Genomic DNA, 20,017 nt, shown 5'->3' with positions numbered 1-20,017 from the left:
GGAAGAGCACCCTTGGAGACAGACCCCTCCCTGCCATCTCACCCTGCACCTGAAACCAAGGGGGGCTGCCACGCCCTGTAGGTCCCTTGTGCTCTCTCCAGTCCTCAGTTCCAGTTTCTCCTCCTGACACGTCCCCTTCACCCCCAGGGCAGCAGTCAGCACTGGGAAGGCCCCTCCCCCTCCCCCAATACCGTGGGACACAGGGTGGCAGAGGTTAGGGGGTGCAGATGTGGTATGTGGGTACCAAACCCAGCCACTGAGAGTCCAGAAAAAATTTATGCACCCACAACTCCTTATTGTTTAAGCTTCAACATGTGCTATAATCTTTTTTTTTTTTTTGGCTTGGGGGCCACACCTGGTGGCTGTGCTCAGGGCTCACTCCTGGCGCTGAGCTCAGGGATCACTCCTGGCAGTCTTTGGAGGACCATATGGGATGCTGGGGATTGAACTTGGGTTGGCTGCCTGCAAGGCAAAGTGACTTACTGGTTATACTCTCTGTCCGGCCCAGAAACACAATGAAGTCTCACAGAGGCCTGGGCTATTGTTCACACTCACCCCCTTCATTAACAAAGGTATCGAGGGGCTGGAGTGATAGTATAGCAGGTAGAGCGTTTGCTTTGCATGTGGCTGACCCGGGTTCGACGCCCAGCATCCCATAGGGTCCCCTGAGTACTGCCAGGAGTAACCCCTGTGCATCACCAGGTGTGACCCAAAAAGCAATAAATAAATAAATAAATAAATAAATAATAAAAAGGTACCAAGAATTTTAGGTCTCTGACCAGAGAAGGACAGGCAGTGGCCAGATTTGTCACCACCTCCCACCCCCAGCTCTAGCACAGAAGCCCCCACTAGCAGAGCTGACAGAACCTTCCGGGAATCAGGAACTTCTGATGGAAGGCAACGCGGACTGTCACCTTCTTCTCCCTAAAGCTTTGTTGCTCCACCATCTCTCTCTACCGGGCAAAGTAGGTGTGCCACAAGAAACAGGATCCCGGAGAGAGAGATGTGTGAGCTATGGGCCTGTGAACCACCAGGAGCCAGGCGGCCAGCTGTGAACTCGCCCTCCAGTCTTGGGTTTGTGACCAGGGGGGAGTCACCCATGGTGCTTGGTGTGTGGAGACCCAGGTTTGACCCCTGGGACACATGGTTTCCCAAGCACCCCTAGGAGGGCCCCCAACTACAGAGCCAACTGCAGCCCTCGAGCACAGGTGCGACTCCAAGTTTCCCATCTATCCATTCATGCCTCTATCTAGCTGGCATCTACCACCAACCTGTCATTCATCCATTCATCTATCCATCCACCATCCATCCATTCCCCATATCTAGCTGTTATCCATCATGCACCCACCCATCATTCATCCATTCATCTACCCATATACCCATCCATCCACCCACCTATTATCATCCATCCACTCATTAATCCATCTGTCCATCCATCCATCTATATATCCACCCATCTACCCATTCATCCATCCACCACCTATTAGCATCCATCCATCCATCCACATATCCACCCACGATCCATCCATGTACCTATTTACCTGTTATCCATTTCTACAGTCACCAACCCATCCATCCATCATCCATCTATACATCCACCCATTTACCTATCCATCCACCAACCCACCCGCCCATCTACCCATCCATCCATCCATCCATTCATCATCCATCCATCCACCATCTATTATCATCTATTCATTCACCCACCTATCCACCCATGATCCATCCACCCATATATTGATCCATGTACCTATATACCTGTTATCCATTCATCCATCCATCCACCCACCCATCCATCCATCCATCATCTATCCATTCATCCACCCACACATCTATCCATCTATCCATCCACTCACCTACTATCATCCATCTAGCCATTCACCCATTTAACCATTCATCTATCCATCCACCCAGTCTGCCCACCCATCCATCACTCCCGCTCATCTTTCCATCCACCCATCCCATACACCCACGCATCCACCCACATGTGGTGGCGTCCACCCCACCCCATCCTTCCGTTTATTGGTTTGATTTCCTGGAGAATTCTGAGTGATACAGTCAGTAAAAAAGGGTCCAAAGTGGGCAGCTATAACTTCAGAATCATTTCTTAGGAGGGGAAACAGGCGCTCCTGCTGAGCTAACACAAGCCCAGGCTACACCTCAGAGTTGTCCTCCGTCACCCACGGACAGGGCTCCCATAGGAATGGGGGTGGGGAGAGGAGAGAGAAGCTTTGTTCTGGGTATCTGTGAAGACTCCGACGATTTGTGGGTGAACAGCGCATGGTCACAGAGAGATGAAGAATGCACAAACATTCTCCTAACAGTCATGCCACCCCATGGGATGAAATGACAGGAAGGGGCACTGTCTCCTACAGCCTGGGACTTTGGAGAACACAGGAAGATTTTCGGGGTCACAGAGCCCAACAAATGTGACTGAAATGCCGACTAGTCACTACCCTGGTTTGGGCCACAACCGGCGGTGCTCAGGGATCACTCCTGGTGACCTTGGGAGACCCTGGGTGAATGGGGATTGGACCTGGGTCAGCCACGTGCAAAGCAAGTGCCTTACTCACTGTACTGGCTTTCTAGTCTTTTTTATTTTTATTTTTTGGCTTTTCTTCTATCAGTTTCTTACCAACAGAGTTTATTTATTTTATTGAATCACCGTGGGCTGGAGCGAGTGATAGCACAGTGGGTAGGGTGTTTACCTTGCATGTGGCTGACCCGTGTTCGATTTTTCTGTCCCTCTTAGAGAGCCTGGCAAGCTACCAAGAGTATCTTGCCCACAGAGCAAAGCCTGGCAAGTTCCGCATGGTGCATTCAATATGCTAAAAACAGTAACAACAAGTCTCACAATTCGTTGTAAGACGTTACTGGTGCCGGCTTGAGCAAAATCGATGAGCAACGGGAGGACAGTGCTATAGTGCTACTGAATCACCGTGAAATAGTTACAGACTTACCAACTTTCATAATTATGTTTCAGTCATACAGTGATCAAGTACCCATCCCTCCACCAGTGCCCATTCTCCACCACCAATGTTCCCAGTATCCCTCCCACCACCCCCATCCCATCCCCCCATCCCTGTCTCTGTGGCAGGCACATTCCCTCTTACTCTCTCTCTCCTTTTGGGTGTTATGGTTTTCAGTACAGGTACTAAGCAGCCATCATACCAAACAGAGCGGTGAGGACCCCACTTTTGCCAAGGCCAGGAGCGTTTAGGGAAAAGAGCCTGGAAGGCAAAAAAACTGCTCCCTGCCCCAGAGACCTCAAAGACAGCCCCACCTGTGGGGTCCCGCTACTGAGGCTTCAGCTTAGCAGGGTCCCACACTTGAGTGCCCCCATCACGAGCTGGAGCCTCAAGACAGCAGGGAGGGCCTGTGCTCTGGGTGCCACTCCCCGAATCCTATAGGGTCCCCAGAGCACAGAGCCAGGAGTAAGCCATGAGCATCACTGGGTGTGGTCTCCCCACCGAAAATAAATAGAAAAAGGCAACTAAGTAATCTCCACTTCCCCCAGGATTTACATCTCTTCATTCTTTTTCATTTTTGTGGGTTGGGGTTTTTTTTTGTTTGTTTGTTTTGGGGACAAAAATCTGGTGATACTGAGAATACCCCTGGCTCAGGGCTCAGGAGACCCTAGGGGATGCCAGGGACCAAACCCAGATCCGTCTTGTGCAAGGCAAATGCCCTCCCCAGTGTGCTATTGCTCCAGCCCCTTTTTATTAGTATTTCTGACACTATAAAAAATGTCACACCCCACTGACTGGAGGGGTGGGGGAAAGAATATATATATGTATATATGTAAGTATATATTATATTTGTCTTCGTAAGATTCAGCTGTAGTTACCGACTGGATTCCACGGGATGTCAAAAGACCGCGTGGCCGCCCACCTACTAGATGGTCAGACTTCTTCATCAAGATCATGAACGATCGGTTTGAGGCTCTTCGTGTTCCTAGAGCGAACAGATGCCATTGGGCTACACTAGTACGCGACAGGGACGAATGGAGACATTACTGGCGCCCGCTCGAGCAAATCAACAATTAACAGGAAGTCAAGTGATCAAGTGATATTATATTTAAGTATATATATATATATGTTTATGTTCCTACACATTAATTGCAGCCACATTCAATACCATATCTTCCGAGATTTAATTTTGGTTTTCTTTTTTTTGCTTTTTGGGTCACACCCAGTGACGCTCAGGGCTCTGCACTCAGGAATTACTCCTGGCCATGCTTGGGAGACCATATGAGACACCGGGGATTGAACCTGGGTCAGCTGTATGCAAGGCAAATGCCCTACCTGCTGTGCTATTGCTCCAGCCCCCCGAGGTTTATTTTTTTAATTTTTATTTGTTTTCTTGTTTTGGGGGGCACCCCCAGCTGGGATCAGGTCTGACTCCTGGCTCTGCTCTCTGAAATCACTCTGGGCCCTGTGTCAGAGTTTCATCATCTCATCTTCTACATGTGAATCGTCTTCCAGCTCTGTGCCTTATCTCCCAAACTGTATTGTAAGAGCTGGAGGGGGAGGAGGGGGCGACTGGGAAGCGGTGATATTCTGGAACATTCTGGAATGTTCTGGAATGTTTGCTAGAGTGCTTTTAATTCCCCCACAAGTACAGCAGCTTTGCTGAGAGGGGGTTTAGCCAACTTATAGATTCACAGGCAGTCCTTTTTTTTTTTTGTTTTTAAATACATTTTTAAAACTTTTTCATTGAATCACTGTGAGACAGACCCTTACAAAACTGTTCATGATTTGGTTCTAGTCATAGAGTATTCCAACACCCATCCCTCTACCAGGGTACATTTCCCAGGACCAGTGTCTCCAGGTTCCCTCCCATCACCCCCCACCCCTTGCCTGCTTCTATGGCAGGTGCTTTTCTTCTCTCTCTCTCTTTCTCTCTCTCTCTCTTTCTCTCTCTCTCTCCTCTTCCTCACTTCTCTCTCCCTCTCTAATCCCCTCTCCCTTCTCTCTCTCTCTCTCCCTCTCTCTACTTTTGGCCATTGTAGCTTGCAATATTGATACGGAAAGGTTATCAAGAAAATCCCCTTCCCCAAACCCGAGTAGCTGAGAACAGATGATTGTTTAAAGAAACTTTGGTACATCTACACAATGGAATACTATGCAGCTGTTAGAAAAGATGGTCACGGTCACGGTCCTCCTGTTGTTCATTGATTTGCTTGAGCGGGCCCAGTAACATCTCCATCGTGAGACTTGTTGTTACTGTGTTTGGCATATCGAATACGTCACGGGGAGCTTGCCAGGCTTTGCCGTGCGGGCGAAATACTCTCGGTAGCTTGCCAGGCTCTCCAAGAGGGGCAGAGGAATCGAACTCGGGTCAGCCATGTTGGCTGTGTGCAAGGCAAATGCCCTACCCGTTGTGCTATCGTTCCAGCCCTAGAAAAGATGAATCATGAAATTTACATACAAGTGGTTCTACCTGGAAAGTAGCATGCTAAGTGAAATGAGCCAGAAAGAGAGGGACAGACACAGAAAGACTGCACTCATCTGGGGAATATAAAGTAACAGAATGGGAGTCACACCTAAGAATAGTTGAGATAAGTACCAGGAAGTCTGCTCCAGGGCTTGGAAGCCGGCAGCACATGCTGGGGGAAAAGACAGCTCAGAGAGAGAAGGGAACACCAAGTAAAGGATGTTTGGAGGACTCGCTTGGGATGTGAGATGTGTGCTGAGAGTAGACTCTAGACTGAACACGATGGCCACTCAATACCTCTATTGCAAACTACAACACCCTAAAGGAAAGAGTGAGCAAAAGGGAATGCCCTGCCACAGAGGCAGGGTGGGACGGGGGGATGGGATGGGGGGGGGAGGGCTACTGGGATCATTGGTGGTGGAGAATGGGCACTGGTGGAGGGATGGGTACTCGATCATTGTATAACTGAAACCCAAGCACGAAAGTTTGTAAGTCTACAGTTGTACCTTATGGTGTTTCACTAATAAAAAAAGAAAGAACGAACGGAAGAAAGAAAGAAAATCCCCTTCCCTACTTTTAACACTCAGCTCTTGTCCAGCGTAACCATTCCCAACTATTATTGTCACTCTGGTCCCTTCTCTATCTCACGTACCCTCCCCCCACACACACACCCTTGTGGTCAGTTCCAACCACTGACCAGTCCTCCTGACCCCTACTTTTCCCAGCCATGGATGTTAGTCTTCTGCTTTATCTATCTCCAGCTCTCTTCTCGGCTGACAATCCCTCAGATCAGGGGAGGAACAGTTTTCTACACCCGTATCCCACCCTCTACCAGCCTAATGAGAGTGTCCCTGGGGGCTGGCACTGCACCCCACACCCCCCAACTCAGGCAGGGCATGGAGAGAACAAAGTTTCACTAGTTCAGTGGGTACTACTGAAAAGCTTCAATACTACAGCAGGTACTATGGGAAACTTTCAATAGTACAGCAGGCACTATTCCCTTGCATGCAACTGGCCCGGGTTCAATCCCCGACCATCCCATAGGGTCCCTCACCCCCACCCCAGCCCCGCCAGGAGTGATCCCTGAGCACAGAACCAGGAGTCAGCCCTGAGCACCACCAGGGTGTGGCTTCAAAAGGAAGAAAAAGGAAGTTTCTCCTACCCATCGGAGCTCACGCGCGTCTGCCGATGGCATTTGGGAAGGAATTTCATTAACTGCTGCTAACGTGTCATAAGCTGTCTTGGATGGAAGGGTAATGGCTCAGAACGTTTGTAAGCTTTTTAATTTCATGCAATATGAGCAGCATAATCGGGGCCGATTAAAGCCGATCGTCTGTGCCCAAGCGAAGTTACCTTCCTGGCTTTTGTTTTCTCTTCCTCCTTGTGGGGCCAACCCGAGAGCCCCAAGGAAACCAGCCTGGCGCCCTCCCCCACTTCTCAGGCTGACTGGGCTGTGGGGGTGCATCTGCATCATGCAGGGTGGTCTGGATGCCCCGGTGGGTCGCTGGGGAGGAGGGGAGAGAGAGACAGACACAGACACAGAGAGAGACAGAGAGAAGAAAGAGAGGGAGAGTGAGGAGAGAGAGAGAAGAGAGGAGAGGGAGAGAGAAGAAAGGGAGAGGGAGAGAGGAGAGAAAGAGAGAAGAGAGAGGGAGAGAAAAGTGAGAGGGAGAGGGAGGGAGTGATAGAGAGGGGGAGAGGGATAGAGAAAGAGGAGAGAGAGAAGAGAGAAGAGATAGGGAGAGGAGATAGGGAGAGAGGGAGGGAGAGAGGGGAAGAGGGAGGGAGAGAGAGGGAGAGAGGGAAGGATAGAAGAGAGAGAAGTAGAGAGGGAGAGAGAGAGGAAGAGGGAGAAGAGGGAGAGAGAGGGAGAGAGGAAGAGGGGGAAAAGGGAGAGAGAGGGAGAGAGAGGAAGAGGGGGGAGAGGGAGAGAGGAAGAGAGAGGAAGAAAGGGAAAGGGGGAAGAGAGAAAGAGAGGGGGGAGAGAGGGAGAGAGGAAGAGAGAAAGGGAGAGAGAGGGGAAGAGAGAGAGAGGGAGAGAAGGAGAGAGAGAGGGAGAGAGGGAGGGAGATGCCTTTCCCATTTGCTTTGGCTCCGAGGGTGGAGTGTGAATCAGACTCAAAAGGCAGTGGCCTGTCGGTGGGACCCGCGTAAGTGGGGGCACAGAGGAGGAGGATGGCACTGGCCAATGCCCCAAACCTCCACACTGCACTCAACTTCCCGTCCCCCATGGAACCTTGAGTATACTGGTGGCCAGTTACAGGGGCCAAGAGGCAGGCACCAGGCAAGAGACACCCCCAACCCCTATCACAGTGTCCTCAAATTGGCCCTTCAAGACCCTGGGGCCGTGATCTGTGTGGCTGCCCCATGCACATGCTTCACTCTTTGCCCATTTTGGGGGAGAGGTACGGGGACAGGGGGTGGGTTTGGTTCACACCCGGTGATGCTCAGAATCCACATACAAACACCCGTGTTCATTGTGGCATGGAGTACAACTGCCACAATACGAGCACAACCGAATACCTGACCATCCAAATGGTGTCAACAGATATAGTGGAATACTATGCAGCTCTAAAGAAGAACAAAATCACGCAAGGTGCAGCAGCATGGATGGAACTAGAGGCAAATTACGCTGAGTGAAGTTAGAAGGAAAAGGGGGTAGACCCAGGGCAATCTCATTCTTAAGGGACTTAAAGATTCACAGTCAGGGAGCAACCCAGGGTCAGAGGCAACACAGTGGGAGAACTGAGCCACACAACTGAGATGGAGGGGGCTTAGGAGGGAGGAGTTTTGGGGTCCTTGGGAGAGAGAGAGGGGTAAACTGAGATGGGTGTGTATGGATGGAATTATGTGTGTGAGCAACCATTAATAGTAGCACTGTAAACCAGAGAATCTCAATAAAATTTTTTAAAAAATCCATGTTGAGGGGCCTTGCCTTGCACGTGCCTGACCTGGGTTCGATCCCCGGCATCCCTTAGAGTCCCGTGAAGACCACCTGGAGTGATCCCTGAGTGAAGAGCCAGGAGTCAGCCGGATGTGTGTTCCCCAAATCAAAAACAGAAAGTTTCATGTTGACGAATGGGTAAGAGGTGGCACGCAGGAACGCCAGCTTCATGGCTGCGCGCAGGATGAGGGGACGCTCTGGACAAGAGAACTGGCTCCCCAGGGCCATCTGTCCACGAGCCACAACCCCGGGCGGCCTCACTCCTTCATGAGTCGGCTCCAAGTCCTGTTCCTTTCACAAAACAAAGACAGGCCACCCCCCACGGCCCCCCACGATTCCATCTGTGAAGGGAACTAGTGAAGATCCCGGGGACAGCCCCCCCCCCCGGTGAGGGGGACAGGTAGCACCACAAAGAGGGGACCTTGAAACCACATCCAGCACGGCTGGGATCCTGGACTAGCACTTAGCCAAAGGGCCACATTGGTGGCAATGCCCAGTGCTGACTCCTGCCTCTGTGCTCATGGATCAAAGAAAACTAAGAAAACCTGGTGGTTCTAGGGGGGACCCTATGGGATACCGGGGACCAAACCCCAGATGGCCGCAGGCACGGCGAGTGCCCTCCCTGCTGTCCTGTCACTCTGGGCCCCGCAAAAGGTGCTTTTCTCTCTCTTCCCTTTGGAGTTTGCAGAGAGCGGCTTTGGGAGAACTCCAACTCGATGGTGAGGTTTGTTTGGTTGGTTTGGCTTTTGGGGGTCACACCCAGCGATGCTCAGGGCTGACTCCTGGCTCTGCATGCAGGAATCACTCCCAGCGGTGCTGGGGGGGGTACCCTATGGGATGCCGGGGATCGAACCCGGGTCGGCTGCATGCAAGGCAAATGCCCTACCCACTGTCCTATCACTCTGGACTAGTGATGGTGATGTCTGTTGCCTCTGGACCATTTTTGAGCCCCTGAGTATCTCCAAGCCAGCCCATCGACAGCGTTTAGGAAGCAGGTTCCGATGGGATCACGTCTGCTCACCAGACCTTCACGCCCGCCTCCTCCCCCACACCCCAGCCATACACATGCAGCCGAGAGCTAGAGACGTACCACCCCAACCAATGGCCACGGGCGGGCGGTGGGGGGGCTGCAGGAGGTGAGCCCTGCTTCCCCACCCCCAGCAGAGACTTACGGGTCGAGACTGGATTTCTTTGGCGTAGAGCGGCTGTAAGAACTCGGAATCTCCCTCGAGCCTGAGGCCTTTGTCTGTGATCCTCAGATTCCCCATTCCGTCCTGCAGTAGAGAGAGAGAGAGAGAGAGAGAGAGAGAGAGAGAGAGAGAGAGAGAGAGAGAGAGAGAGAGAGAACACGGGGTGAGCCACGGCTTTCAAACACCCCCAGCTCCGGCGGGTCGAGACATACCCGTCAGGTGGGACTCGGGGGGATGGGCTGGGGTGGAGGGCGCCGTCTCCACAGGCAGGCCCTGGTCTATGCAGACCTGCTCATGTCCCAGTCTACTTGCTTGGGTGGGGAAACTTGTAGTGTGAGCAATCTTTAAGAGTCACCTGGGGGCTGGAGAGATAGCACAGCAGGTAGGGCATTTGCCTTGCACACAGCCGACCCGGGTTCGATCCCCAGCATCCCATATGGTCGGTCCCCTGAGCACCGCCAGGAGTAACTCCTGAGTGCAGAGCCAGGAGTAATCCCTGTGCATCGCCAGGTGTGACCCAAAAAGCAAAAAAAAAAAAAAAAAAAAAAAAGAGAAAGAGTCACCTTCTCGCATTTCCAGCCCCCAGAGAGGAGGTCCTTTCTGCTGGGTGGTGGAGAGAAAAAGGATGGAGAAGTGAGTAAGGAGAAAGAAACTCCTCTTTCAGGGACTGGAGCGATAGCACAGCGGGGAGGGCGTTTGCCTTGCACACAGCCAACCCAGGTTCAATCCCCGACATCCCATAGGGTCCCCTGAGCACCACCAGGAGGAATCCCTGAGCGCAGAGCCAGGAGGAAGCTCTGAGAATTGCTGGGTGTAATCCACACAACCCCTTCACCCCATCGCTCTCCAGAAAAAGACCAATCTTTCGGCTCCAGGAGAAAGTCCTGGGTTCAAATGGTCTCTCGCTGGAACTCCAGTCTAGCCATTGCCGGCCAGATGTAGTCATTTTTTTTTTTTTGCTTTTTGGGTCACAATGGGTCCTGCACAGGGGTGACTCCTGGCTCTGCACTCAGGAATCACTCCTGGCGGTGCTGGGGGGACCCTATGGGATGCCGTGGATGGAACCCTGGTCGGCCACATGCAAGGCAAACACCCTCCCTGCTCCACTATCTTTCTGGTCCCCATCATAAACATTCTTAGCGGCTGTTTCTCTTCCTCCATGGATTCGCCTCCATGAATCCAGCCCTGGGTCTGTGATGGGTGGATGCCAAACCCCACGTTGGTTTTGCAAAACTACCAAGGTGGTGGGGTTCTCGCTGGGCACCTCCATGTTCTTGATCAACAAACTGCTATTTTTTGGTCTTTTTTTTTTTTTGGTGGGGGGGGCCCACCTGGCAGTGCTCAGGGATCACTTCTAACAGGCTCAGAGGACCCTATGAGATACCGGGATCGAACCTGGCCCAGCTGCACACACGGCCAGCGCCTTCTCCACTGTGCTATCATTGTTCTAGTCCCGCAAACTACCTTTTCCATTTGTTTTATTTGGGTGACAGCCAGTGGCTGAGAGCTTGGGGCTGACTCCCGGCTCGATGCTCAGGGGGTCTTTGCACCACACCTTTGATTCCCCAGAAGCACTGCACAGTGTCTGCACACCTGCCCTTGCCCAGGGACATGCTCTCTGGGGCACATTTTATTTCTCAACTCACTCTGAGCTCCGGGGAAAGCCGCCCGCCAAGCACCCTCTGGCGATCAGAGAGGGTGACAGGTGATGGGACCAGGTGACTTTCACCAGGCACAGAGAGTACCAGGAGTGGGGGAGGGAAGAACCCCCTGATCCCTGCCAAAGGCGGAAAGAGATTTGACTTTAGCCCGTGCTGTGCAAGTAATTTAAAAAAAAAAAAAAGGCTTCTATGGAGCAGAGCATTTTCTCAAGGTCAGGACTGTGGCCGCTCACCCCTACTTTATTTCTTTTTTATTGAATCACCTCGAAATACACAGTTACAAAGCTGTTCAGGATTGGGTTTCGGTCATACAGTGTTCCAACACCGCCCCTTCACCCTGCACATTTCCTACCACCAATGACCCCAGTTTCCCTCATTATTATTATTATTCCTCCTCCTCTCCTCCTCCTCACCCTCCTCCTCCTCCTCCTCTTCCTCCTCCCCTCCTCCTCCTCTTCCTCCTCCTCTTCCTCCTCCCCTCCTCCTCCTCTTCCTCCTCCTCCTCTTCCTCCTCCTCCTTCCTCCTCCTCTTCCTTCTCCTCTTCCTCCTCCTCCTCCTTTCCCTCCTCCTCCTCCTCTTCCTCCTCCCCCCTCCTCCTCCTCTTTCTCCTCCCCCTCCTCCTCCTCTTCCTCTTTCCCCTCTTCCTCCCCCTCTTCCCCCTCCTCCTACTCCCCCTCCTCTTCCTCCTCTTCCTCCTTCCCCTCTTCCTCCTTCTCTTCCTCCTCTTCCCCCTCTCCCTTCCTCCTCCCCCCTCTTCCCCCTCCTCCTACTCCCCCTCCTCTTCCTCCTTCCCCTCTTCCTCCTTCTCTTCCTCCCTCTTCCCCCTCTCCTTCCTCCTCCCCCTCTTCCTCCTCCTCCCCATCTTTCTTCTTCTCCTCCTCCTCCTCCCCCCTCCTTTTGGGCATTCTGGTCTGTAATAAAAGGTACTGACAGGTTATATTTGTTCCTTTCCCGCCTTTCAGCACACAGTTCTTGTCCAGAGCAATCCTTTCCAACTCTCTTTGGCACAGTGCTTCTTCTCTATCCTAGCTGCCCTCCCCCCAACCCCCCACCATGCAAATCTCTCAGACAATTCTCAAGAACCCACCAGCTTAGCAGAATCCACTTTTGCTGTCGTACCATGGATTGGACCTCCAGAGTCGGTCCCATGCAAGGCCAGAGTCTTTTCTTGGGTTGGGTTTGGTTTTTGTTCTGTTCCTGGGGGCCACACCTGGCGTTGCTCCTGGCTCTGTGCTCAGGGATCGCTCGCAGTGGGGCTCAGGGGACCCTATGGGGAGCCAGGGATCGAACCCGGGTCAGCCGTGTGCAAGAACAGCACCCGCCCCGCTGTGCTATCTCCTCGGGTCCCTGCAAGTGTGTTCTCATTTCCTGTTCCTTCACTCCAGCTCCTTTGGCCCTATATATTAAAAATATATTATTCTGCCATGGAACCACCTCCTGAATGAGGAGGGCTGCTCTCATTCACTTTTCTCTGCTACTGAAATGCCAGCACCTGGCATCTTCCTTCCGTTTCTGGCACTTCTGGGGGGGGGAACAAGTCACACTTCACATCCTTCCCCAGCGTGATGGTGAGGACTGGCGCATTGCCCACCCTTTCTGGGACTTTTTCTTTCTTTTCTTTTTTGGGTGACACCCGGCGATGCTCGGGCTACTCCTGGCTCTGCACTCAGGAATCACTCCTGGCGGTGCTCGGGGGGCCCTATGGGATGCTGGGGATCAAACCTGGGTCAGCCGCGTGCAAGGCAAACGCCCTATCCTCTGTGCTATTGCTCCAGCCCCTCTTTCAGGGATTTTCATCCCCCCAACAGGTGTTTAGCACCTCAAGCATGCACTCCTTCAGGCCCCCTCACCCACCCGGCACTGGCCTCCCTGGGGACGGGAGGGTAGCTGGCCTTGGATTCAGCCCTGGGCTCAAAATAACTCTCGCCAGATGCCAGATCCTCCTTTCTCCTTCACTTACCTCTTGATGTGACCACAAAAACAAACAAACAAACAAATTGCTCCCGCGGGGCGGGGGGTGATAGCCTGGCATGTGGCCAACTCAGGTTTGATCCTGATCCCAGCATCCTCTAGGGTCCCCTGAGCACCCCCCAGAGGGATCCCTGGGTTGGCTGTGTGCCAGGCTAATGCTCTACCCCCTGGACTATCACTCTGGCTCCACTCCTGTGTGTGTGTGTGTGTGTGTGTGTGTGTGTGTGCACGCACGCGCATGCGTGCATGTATATATATATATATATGTGTGTGTGTGGTGGTGGGGGGTGGTGGATATTGCTTGGGACACACCAGGCAACACTCTGGGTTTACTCCTGTCTCTGCACTCAGGAGTGATTCCCTGGTGGGCTGGGGGCACTTACGGCATGCAGGGGATCAAACCCAGGTCAGCAATGTGCAAGGCAAGTGCCCTCCCTGCTGTATTCTATCTCTGGCCCTTCTTCCCTCAACTGGTTCTTAAAACATGATGTCGTTCTCGGCCTGGATGGGAAAGCTATGGAAGCCAGGGACTTCTAGAGACTTCTAGAGAATTACAGAGGCTTCTGCTCCTTTCATGCCCCCTCCGTGGGGCGTCCCCAGCGTGAAAGGAGAATGGGGAGCAGGTAAGAGACTGTCTTGCAAACTGCCCTTGTGTTCATCGAGGGCTGACAGTCAATCCTGTCTGACCCCCTTGGTAGACACACGCCTGGGGTGTGTGTGTGTGTGTGTGTGTGTGTGTGTGTATGTGTGTGTGTCCCTGTGATGCTCAGTGGACAGTAACGGCCCATTGGCTCCAGTGCGGCGGAGATACTGAAGCATTTCTCAGCCAGCGCAACAAATCAGAAACACATGGCATGACCTTCTCCTCCGCGGCATTTCGGTTGGCAGGAAAAACAAACCGACGAACACGCGGTAATTAATGTTCGAGCAGGGGAATTGTTAAGAGTTTTGACTGCGGGGGATGGAGGGAGGGAGAAAATCAATAACAATACCAGAACCGTTCCATTATTTGGGGGCCAACACACTCCCGGCTGAACCTGCCCGTTCCCAAAGGTCACGGCGCGGGTTTAACAAACAAAACCTGGAACGTTCGTGAACTTTCCTGTGTTGTACAGCCTTGCCTGCTTGTAGAGGGGTGTAGGAGAGGGGGAGGAGGAGGAAGGTGACATATTATTCTTCTGGAAGAGGAATCTTATGCATTGAAAGCACCCGAATTCACCATCCCTCTGGGTCAGTCAAAGTATTTGAAAATGCAACCCAATAGCCAGAGCAATAGTACAGCGGGGAAGGTGTTTGCCTTGCACGCAGCCCACCCGGGTTCGATCCCCAGCATCCCATAGGGCCCCCTGAGTAATGCCAGGAGTAATTCCTGAGTGCAGAGCCAGGAATAATCCCTGAGCATCATGGGGTGTGACTCAAAAATGAGAGAGAGAGAGAGAGAGAGAGGAGAGAGAGAGAGAGAGAGAGCAACCCAGAATAATTAAAAAAAATCTTTGCAGTTTTGAACTTGTCTATTTTTGAAATGCCTTTGCCATGCATAATGGGGTTGAGGAGCAGAGATTCGACTCTGGCTATTTCCACTCCAGAGAGTGTGATCTGGAGGTGGTCTGGGAAGTAAACTCTCTCTATAATTTTTCTTAGTTTCTCAGCTATAAAGCGAGCATTCACAGTAGGAACTGTTTTCAAGGTTTGCTGTAGGTTTTCTGTAGGAGAGTGTGTGCACAGCACTGGGTACACCTGGGGAAAGCAAATATGACATGGAACTGCTATCATTGTCGCCACCATCACCATCTCATCAGCACCCTTGTCATCACCGTAATAAGCATCACCACCTTTGCCATCAAGGGCAATATCACCACCATCCGCATTGCCACCATCAACGTCATCACCACCACCATCAATACTCCACCCTCATCGCCACCATCTCCACCACCAACACAGCTGTCATCACCATCAGAACCATCACCACCTCCATCAGCATCACAAACATCAGCACCATCATCAGTATCACAAACATCACCACCATCGTCATCTTCATCGACTTCTCTACCACCAACACAGCTGTCATCACCATCACGACCCACTCATCATCGTGAGTCTGACCATCCTCTCCACCACTATTCTCATGAACACTGCCATCTCCACCACAATCACCCCCCAAGACCACCAGAGTCCTCCTCCTCGTCTCCTCCTCTCTCACCATCACCACCATATCACACCATCTTCATCACTTTCTAATGTCACAAGGCCATGAGATGCATCGTTCTTCCTCTCCTCATTCTGAACGGAGGAAATGAGACCCAGAAACTCAGGGGCTCACCTAAGTGACGCACCTCCATCTTCGAAAACTAGGAGAACGGAGATCTATTCATTTCTTCTTTCTTTTTTGGGGGGTTAGTTTTGGGGGTCACGCTAGGCCAGGAGTAAGCCCGACTCCTGGCTCTGAGCTCAGGGATCACTCCTGATGGTGCTGGGGCTGGGGTGGGGGACACATGGGATGCTGGGGATTGAACCCTGGTCAGCCTCGTGCCAGGCAAGGGCCTTCCTCACTATCTCTCCAGTCTGTCCACTGCTACCATTTCTAAGAACTCGGGGCAACCCCGGAGGCCCAGGCTTCCTTGATTTCATAACACACTTGAAGGACAAAGCAAGCAGGAAGGGGGGTGGCGGGGACTGGAAAAAAGCCAAGAAGCTCTCTCGGTCGATCACAGGAGGAGAAAGCCAAAGGTGGGTTCCCACCGCCCTGTGACCCCTGCACCTGCCACAGTGCTCCTTGAGTAGATTATAGGCAAAGTGGCTTAGAGATTTAATTATGGGAAACGACTGAAAATTCACTGCAGAGCAGAGTCCTGGCTGGACAAGCTATAAGACAGGGCATTAGACCAAGAAAACAAGACTGGAAATTTCCCCAGCATTTCCTAATAATATTTCACAGAGAAAGGGACATGTGGATGCTGCAGACCTTTTTTAAAATTATTTATTTATTTACTTATTTTGCTTTTTGGGTCACACCCAGCGATGCACAGAGGTTCCTCCTGGCTCATGCACTCAGGAATTACTCCTGGCAGTGCTCAGGAGACCATATGGGATGCTGGAAATTGAAGCCGGGTCAATTTCATACAAGGCAAACGCTCTACCCTACCTGCTGTGCTATTGCTCCAGCCCCTGACCTTTGACTTTTTTTTTAAACCTATCCTCTCTATACACGGCAGAGCCTGGCAAGCTCCCTGTGGCATATTCAATATGCCAAAAATAATAACAAGTCCAAGTCTTAGGGCTGGAGTGATAGCACAGCGAGTAGGGTGTTTGCGTTGCATGAGGCCGACCCAGGTTTGAGTCCCAGCATCCCATATGTTCCCCTGAGCACCGCCAGGAGTAATTCCTGAGTACAGAAGCAGAAGGAACCCCTGTGCATTGCTGGGTGTGACCCAAAAAGCAGAGAAAAAAAACAAAACCCCAAAATAGTAACAAGTCTCACAATGAAGACGTTACTGGTGCCTGCTCGAGCAAATCGATGAACAAGGGGAGGACAGTGCTACAGTGCTATCCCCTCTGTGGAGATTGTTTTGATTACAGCCATCTTCAGTTAGAGGCAAAAAGTGGCTTTCTATTCGCCAACTTCTGTCTTGTTGGAGTTTACTCATACTTAATACCATTAGAAAGTCCCCATGCCCCTCCCTCCCCTGCCCTGCTTTGAGAACTTTGAGTAATTCTAGTTCATTACAGAAACTCCCACGAGACTAGAAATGATTATTGGAACATTTGCAGGGTGATCTACACAGCAAAGATCGGAACCCCCTCAAGAGGCTGAAAAACATGTAATATTCTTACCATTAAAAATAGCATGCTTGTATTACCATAATGGGATCTAAGCATAAAATAAAATTCAATGTAATAATATATTTAGATTCCAGAGGTGAAAATGTATATATGTAAATTAGAGCAGGCATTTTAAAAAAATATTGTATGAAATGGTTTTCATTTTCTTATTTACATAGGTCAAAATCATATGGTAATTACTAACTGGCCCTTACTGATTTATTTTCTGATCATTCCATTTGCCAGTTCTTCAAGTTTTTGTTGGAATAAGCTATAGAAAGGAAATTTGTTATGTGCCTAAGGGGGCAGGTTGGGGCTGGGAGGGAAATTGGGGGACATTGGTGGAGGAAAGGTCACACTGGTGGCAGGTGACTTGGGAATACTAAATGCTTGGAACAATTGTAGCACTGTAGCACTGTCCTCCCTTTGTTCATTGATTTGTTCGAGCAAGTCCAGTAAGGTCTCCATTGTGAGACTTGCTGTTACTGTGTTTGGCATTATCGAATACGTCATGGGGAGCTTGCCAGGCTCTGCCGTGTGGGCGGGATACTCTCAGTAGCTTGCCAGGCTCTACGAGAGGGGCGAGGAATTGAACCCGGGTCGTCTGGGTCAGCTGCATTCAAGGCAAACGCCCTACCCGCTGTGTTCTCGCTCCAGCCCTGAAACAACTGTATAAGAAACAATTGTATAAATCATGGTGTTTTTAATAAAAATTAATTTTTATTAACTTTTTAATCTTTTTATTATTTAATCTTTAAAATCTGAATCACAGTGAGATACACAATTACAAAGTTGTTCATGATTGGGTTTCCAGTCATATACTGTTCCAACACCTGTCCCCTTCACCAGTGTACATTTCCCACCACCAATGATCCCAGTTTCCTCCCTGTTTCCATCCCCTGTCTCTATCTCTCTGTCTCTGTCTGTCTGTCTGTCTGTCTCTCTCGCTCACTCTCTCTCCCCCGCTCCCCTTCCGGGCCTTATGATTTACAATACAGATACTGGAAAGTTATCAGGTATATCCCTTTACCTACTTTTAACACTCAGTTCCTGTCCAAATAATCATTTCCAACTATTAAAAAAATTTTTTTAAATTAAAAAAAAAGCACATCTGGGGCCAGCCAACAAGAAAGCATAGCAAGGAGGGCACTTGCTGTGCACGCAACCAACCCTGGTTTCATCCCCAGGGTCCCCGAGGGTCCCCCCATGCACCGCCAGGAGTGATAACTGAGTCAGGAGTCAGCCCTAAGCATCGCCAGGTGTGGCCCCCCAAACAAACGAAGAGATGCCCCTGGAAACCAGGCCTGGGATACAAGAGGGCAGGAACACATGGACGGGACCCGTCTCTTTCTGGGGCCACAGCCTCTTGCTCTGCCCCACCAACTCTCTCTCTCTCTTTTTTTTTAATTAAAAAAACTTTTATTGATTTACCATGGGCTGGAGCAATAGCATAGCAGGTAGGGCCTTGCAAGTGGCCAACATGGCCAACCCGAGTTCGATTTCTCCGCCCCTCTCGGAGAGCCCGACAAGCTACCGAGAGTATCTCACCTGCACGGCAAAGCCTGGCAAGCTACCCATGACGTATTCGATATGCCAAACAGAGTAACAATTGTCACAATGGAGACGTTACTGGGCCCACTCGAGCAAATTGATGAACAACGGGAGGACAGTGACAGTGACAGTGATTTACCAAGTGTGCAATAAAATTCTGAGAGTACAATGCCACACCTTTATTTGTATAGAAGGTTCACTGCAACCACCACCCAGGTTCCATGTCATCATGCTGTCACAATCAACCCCTCTTCTTTAAGGTGACCAGGCGGAGCCCTCTGTCTGTCCAGTCAAGCCTCTGGAGATGCGGGCAGGACCAACGGGACAGGCCTCACTTTATCCCAGTGTCGTTAAAACTGGCTGGGGGTCCATCCCGAATTCTCCTGAGCACACACCCTGCAGCAGATGCCCCCGGGGTTGACATCGCTAGTTGACATCGCTAGAGTCTGTGCTCTGGATGGAGTCACTCCTGAGCTCCACCATTTCCATTTAGGGAAGGGATGAGTTTAGAGGCAACAAATCCCCGGAGATCTCTCCCTCTCCCCTCCCACCCCCACCCTCTTCCTCCCCTCTCCCACCCTCTTCCCCCTCCCCGATCCTCTCTCCCTCCCCCTCCCTCTTCCTCTCCCTCTCCCTCCCCTTCCTTTTCTCCCTCCCCTCCCCTCTCTCACCCTCTTCCTCTGCCCCTCTCTCCCTCCCCCTCCTCTCCCTCCCTCTCCCCCTCCTTTCTCCCTCTTCCTTCCCCTCCTCTCCCCTCCCCCTCTCTCCCTCCCCCCCTTCCTTCCCTCTGGCTCCCCAGCCCCTTTCCTTACCCCTTTGCCTCTCTCTCTGTGGGTGGCAGAAGATCCTGTGCCAAGCCATTGCCCTCCCAACACACACACACACACACACACACACACACACACACACACACACACACATACTCTGCTCAAACTCCTGGTCAAATCCCATTTCTCCTCCGAGCTCAATTTCCATGCTTCTTATCCAAGAAGGAGCGATGGCAAAGCAGCGCGGCGTTTGCCTTGCACACAGTCAAGCCGTCCGACCCGGTTCGATTCCTCCACCCCTCTCAGAGCCCGGCAAGCTACCCATGGCGTATTTGATATGCCAAACACAGTAACAACAAGTCTCACAATGGAGACCTTACTGGGCCCACTCGAGCAACTCAATGAACAACGGAGGACAGTGCTACAGTGCTTATCCAAAAAGAAAAAAAATAATAATAATAATAAAGAATCTTTCCCTTCTCTGAACTCAAAAGCGCCGGGGATATTCCGTTCTGACAATGCTAGCTCCATCTTCTCGCCTCTCGGGATCAAGAGGAGCTATATATTCACTCTCATCCCAGGCAGGGGCCGGATTTCATAGAACTCAGCCTTGCAGACCCAAGGTGGTCTGGGTCCAATAAATCAGGCCGGATGGACACAGGGAAGCCGGACCCTCT

At 51.4% G+C, this 20,017-nt stretch overlaps 1 protein-coding gene across 3 annotated transcripts in view; it reads right to left on the bottom strand.

Annotated features, from left to right (window-relative positions):
* Nucleotides 1-20,017, bottom strand: part of SGCD (sarcoglycan delta) — a 248,886-nt gene that overhangs the window by 29,330 nt on the left and 199,539 nt on the right. For all 3 annotated transcript variants that reach the window (XM_056113070.1, XM_056113072.1, XM_056113071.1), the window contains one exon: nucleotides 9,553-9,654. In XM_056113070.1, coding sequence (XP_055969045.1) covers nucleotides 9,553-9,654 — 102 coding nt within the window. The remainder of the gene's footprint in view (nucleotides 1-9,552; nucleotides 9,655-20,017) is intronic.

This window comes from Sorex fumeus, unplaced genomic scaffold, assembly GCF_029834395.1.
Source record: "Sorex fumeus unplaced genomic scaffold, SorFum_2.1 ptg000019l, whole genome shotgun sequence".
NCBI classification, from domain to species: Eukaryota; Metazoa; Chordata; class Mammalia; order Eulipotyphla; family Soricidae; genus Sorex; species Sorex fumeus.
Note: the sequence above shows the minus strand (reverse complement) of the source record. Positions and strands in the feature narration are given on the sequence as shown.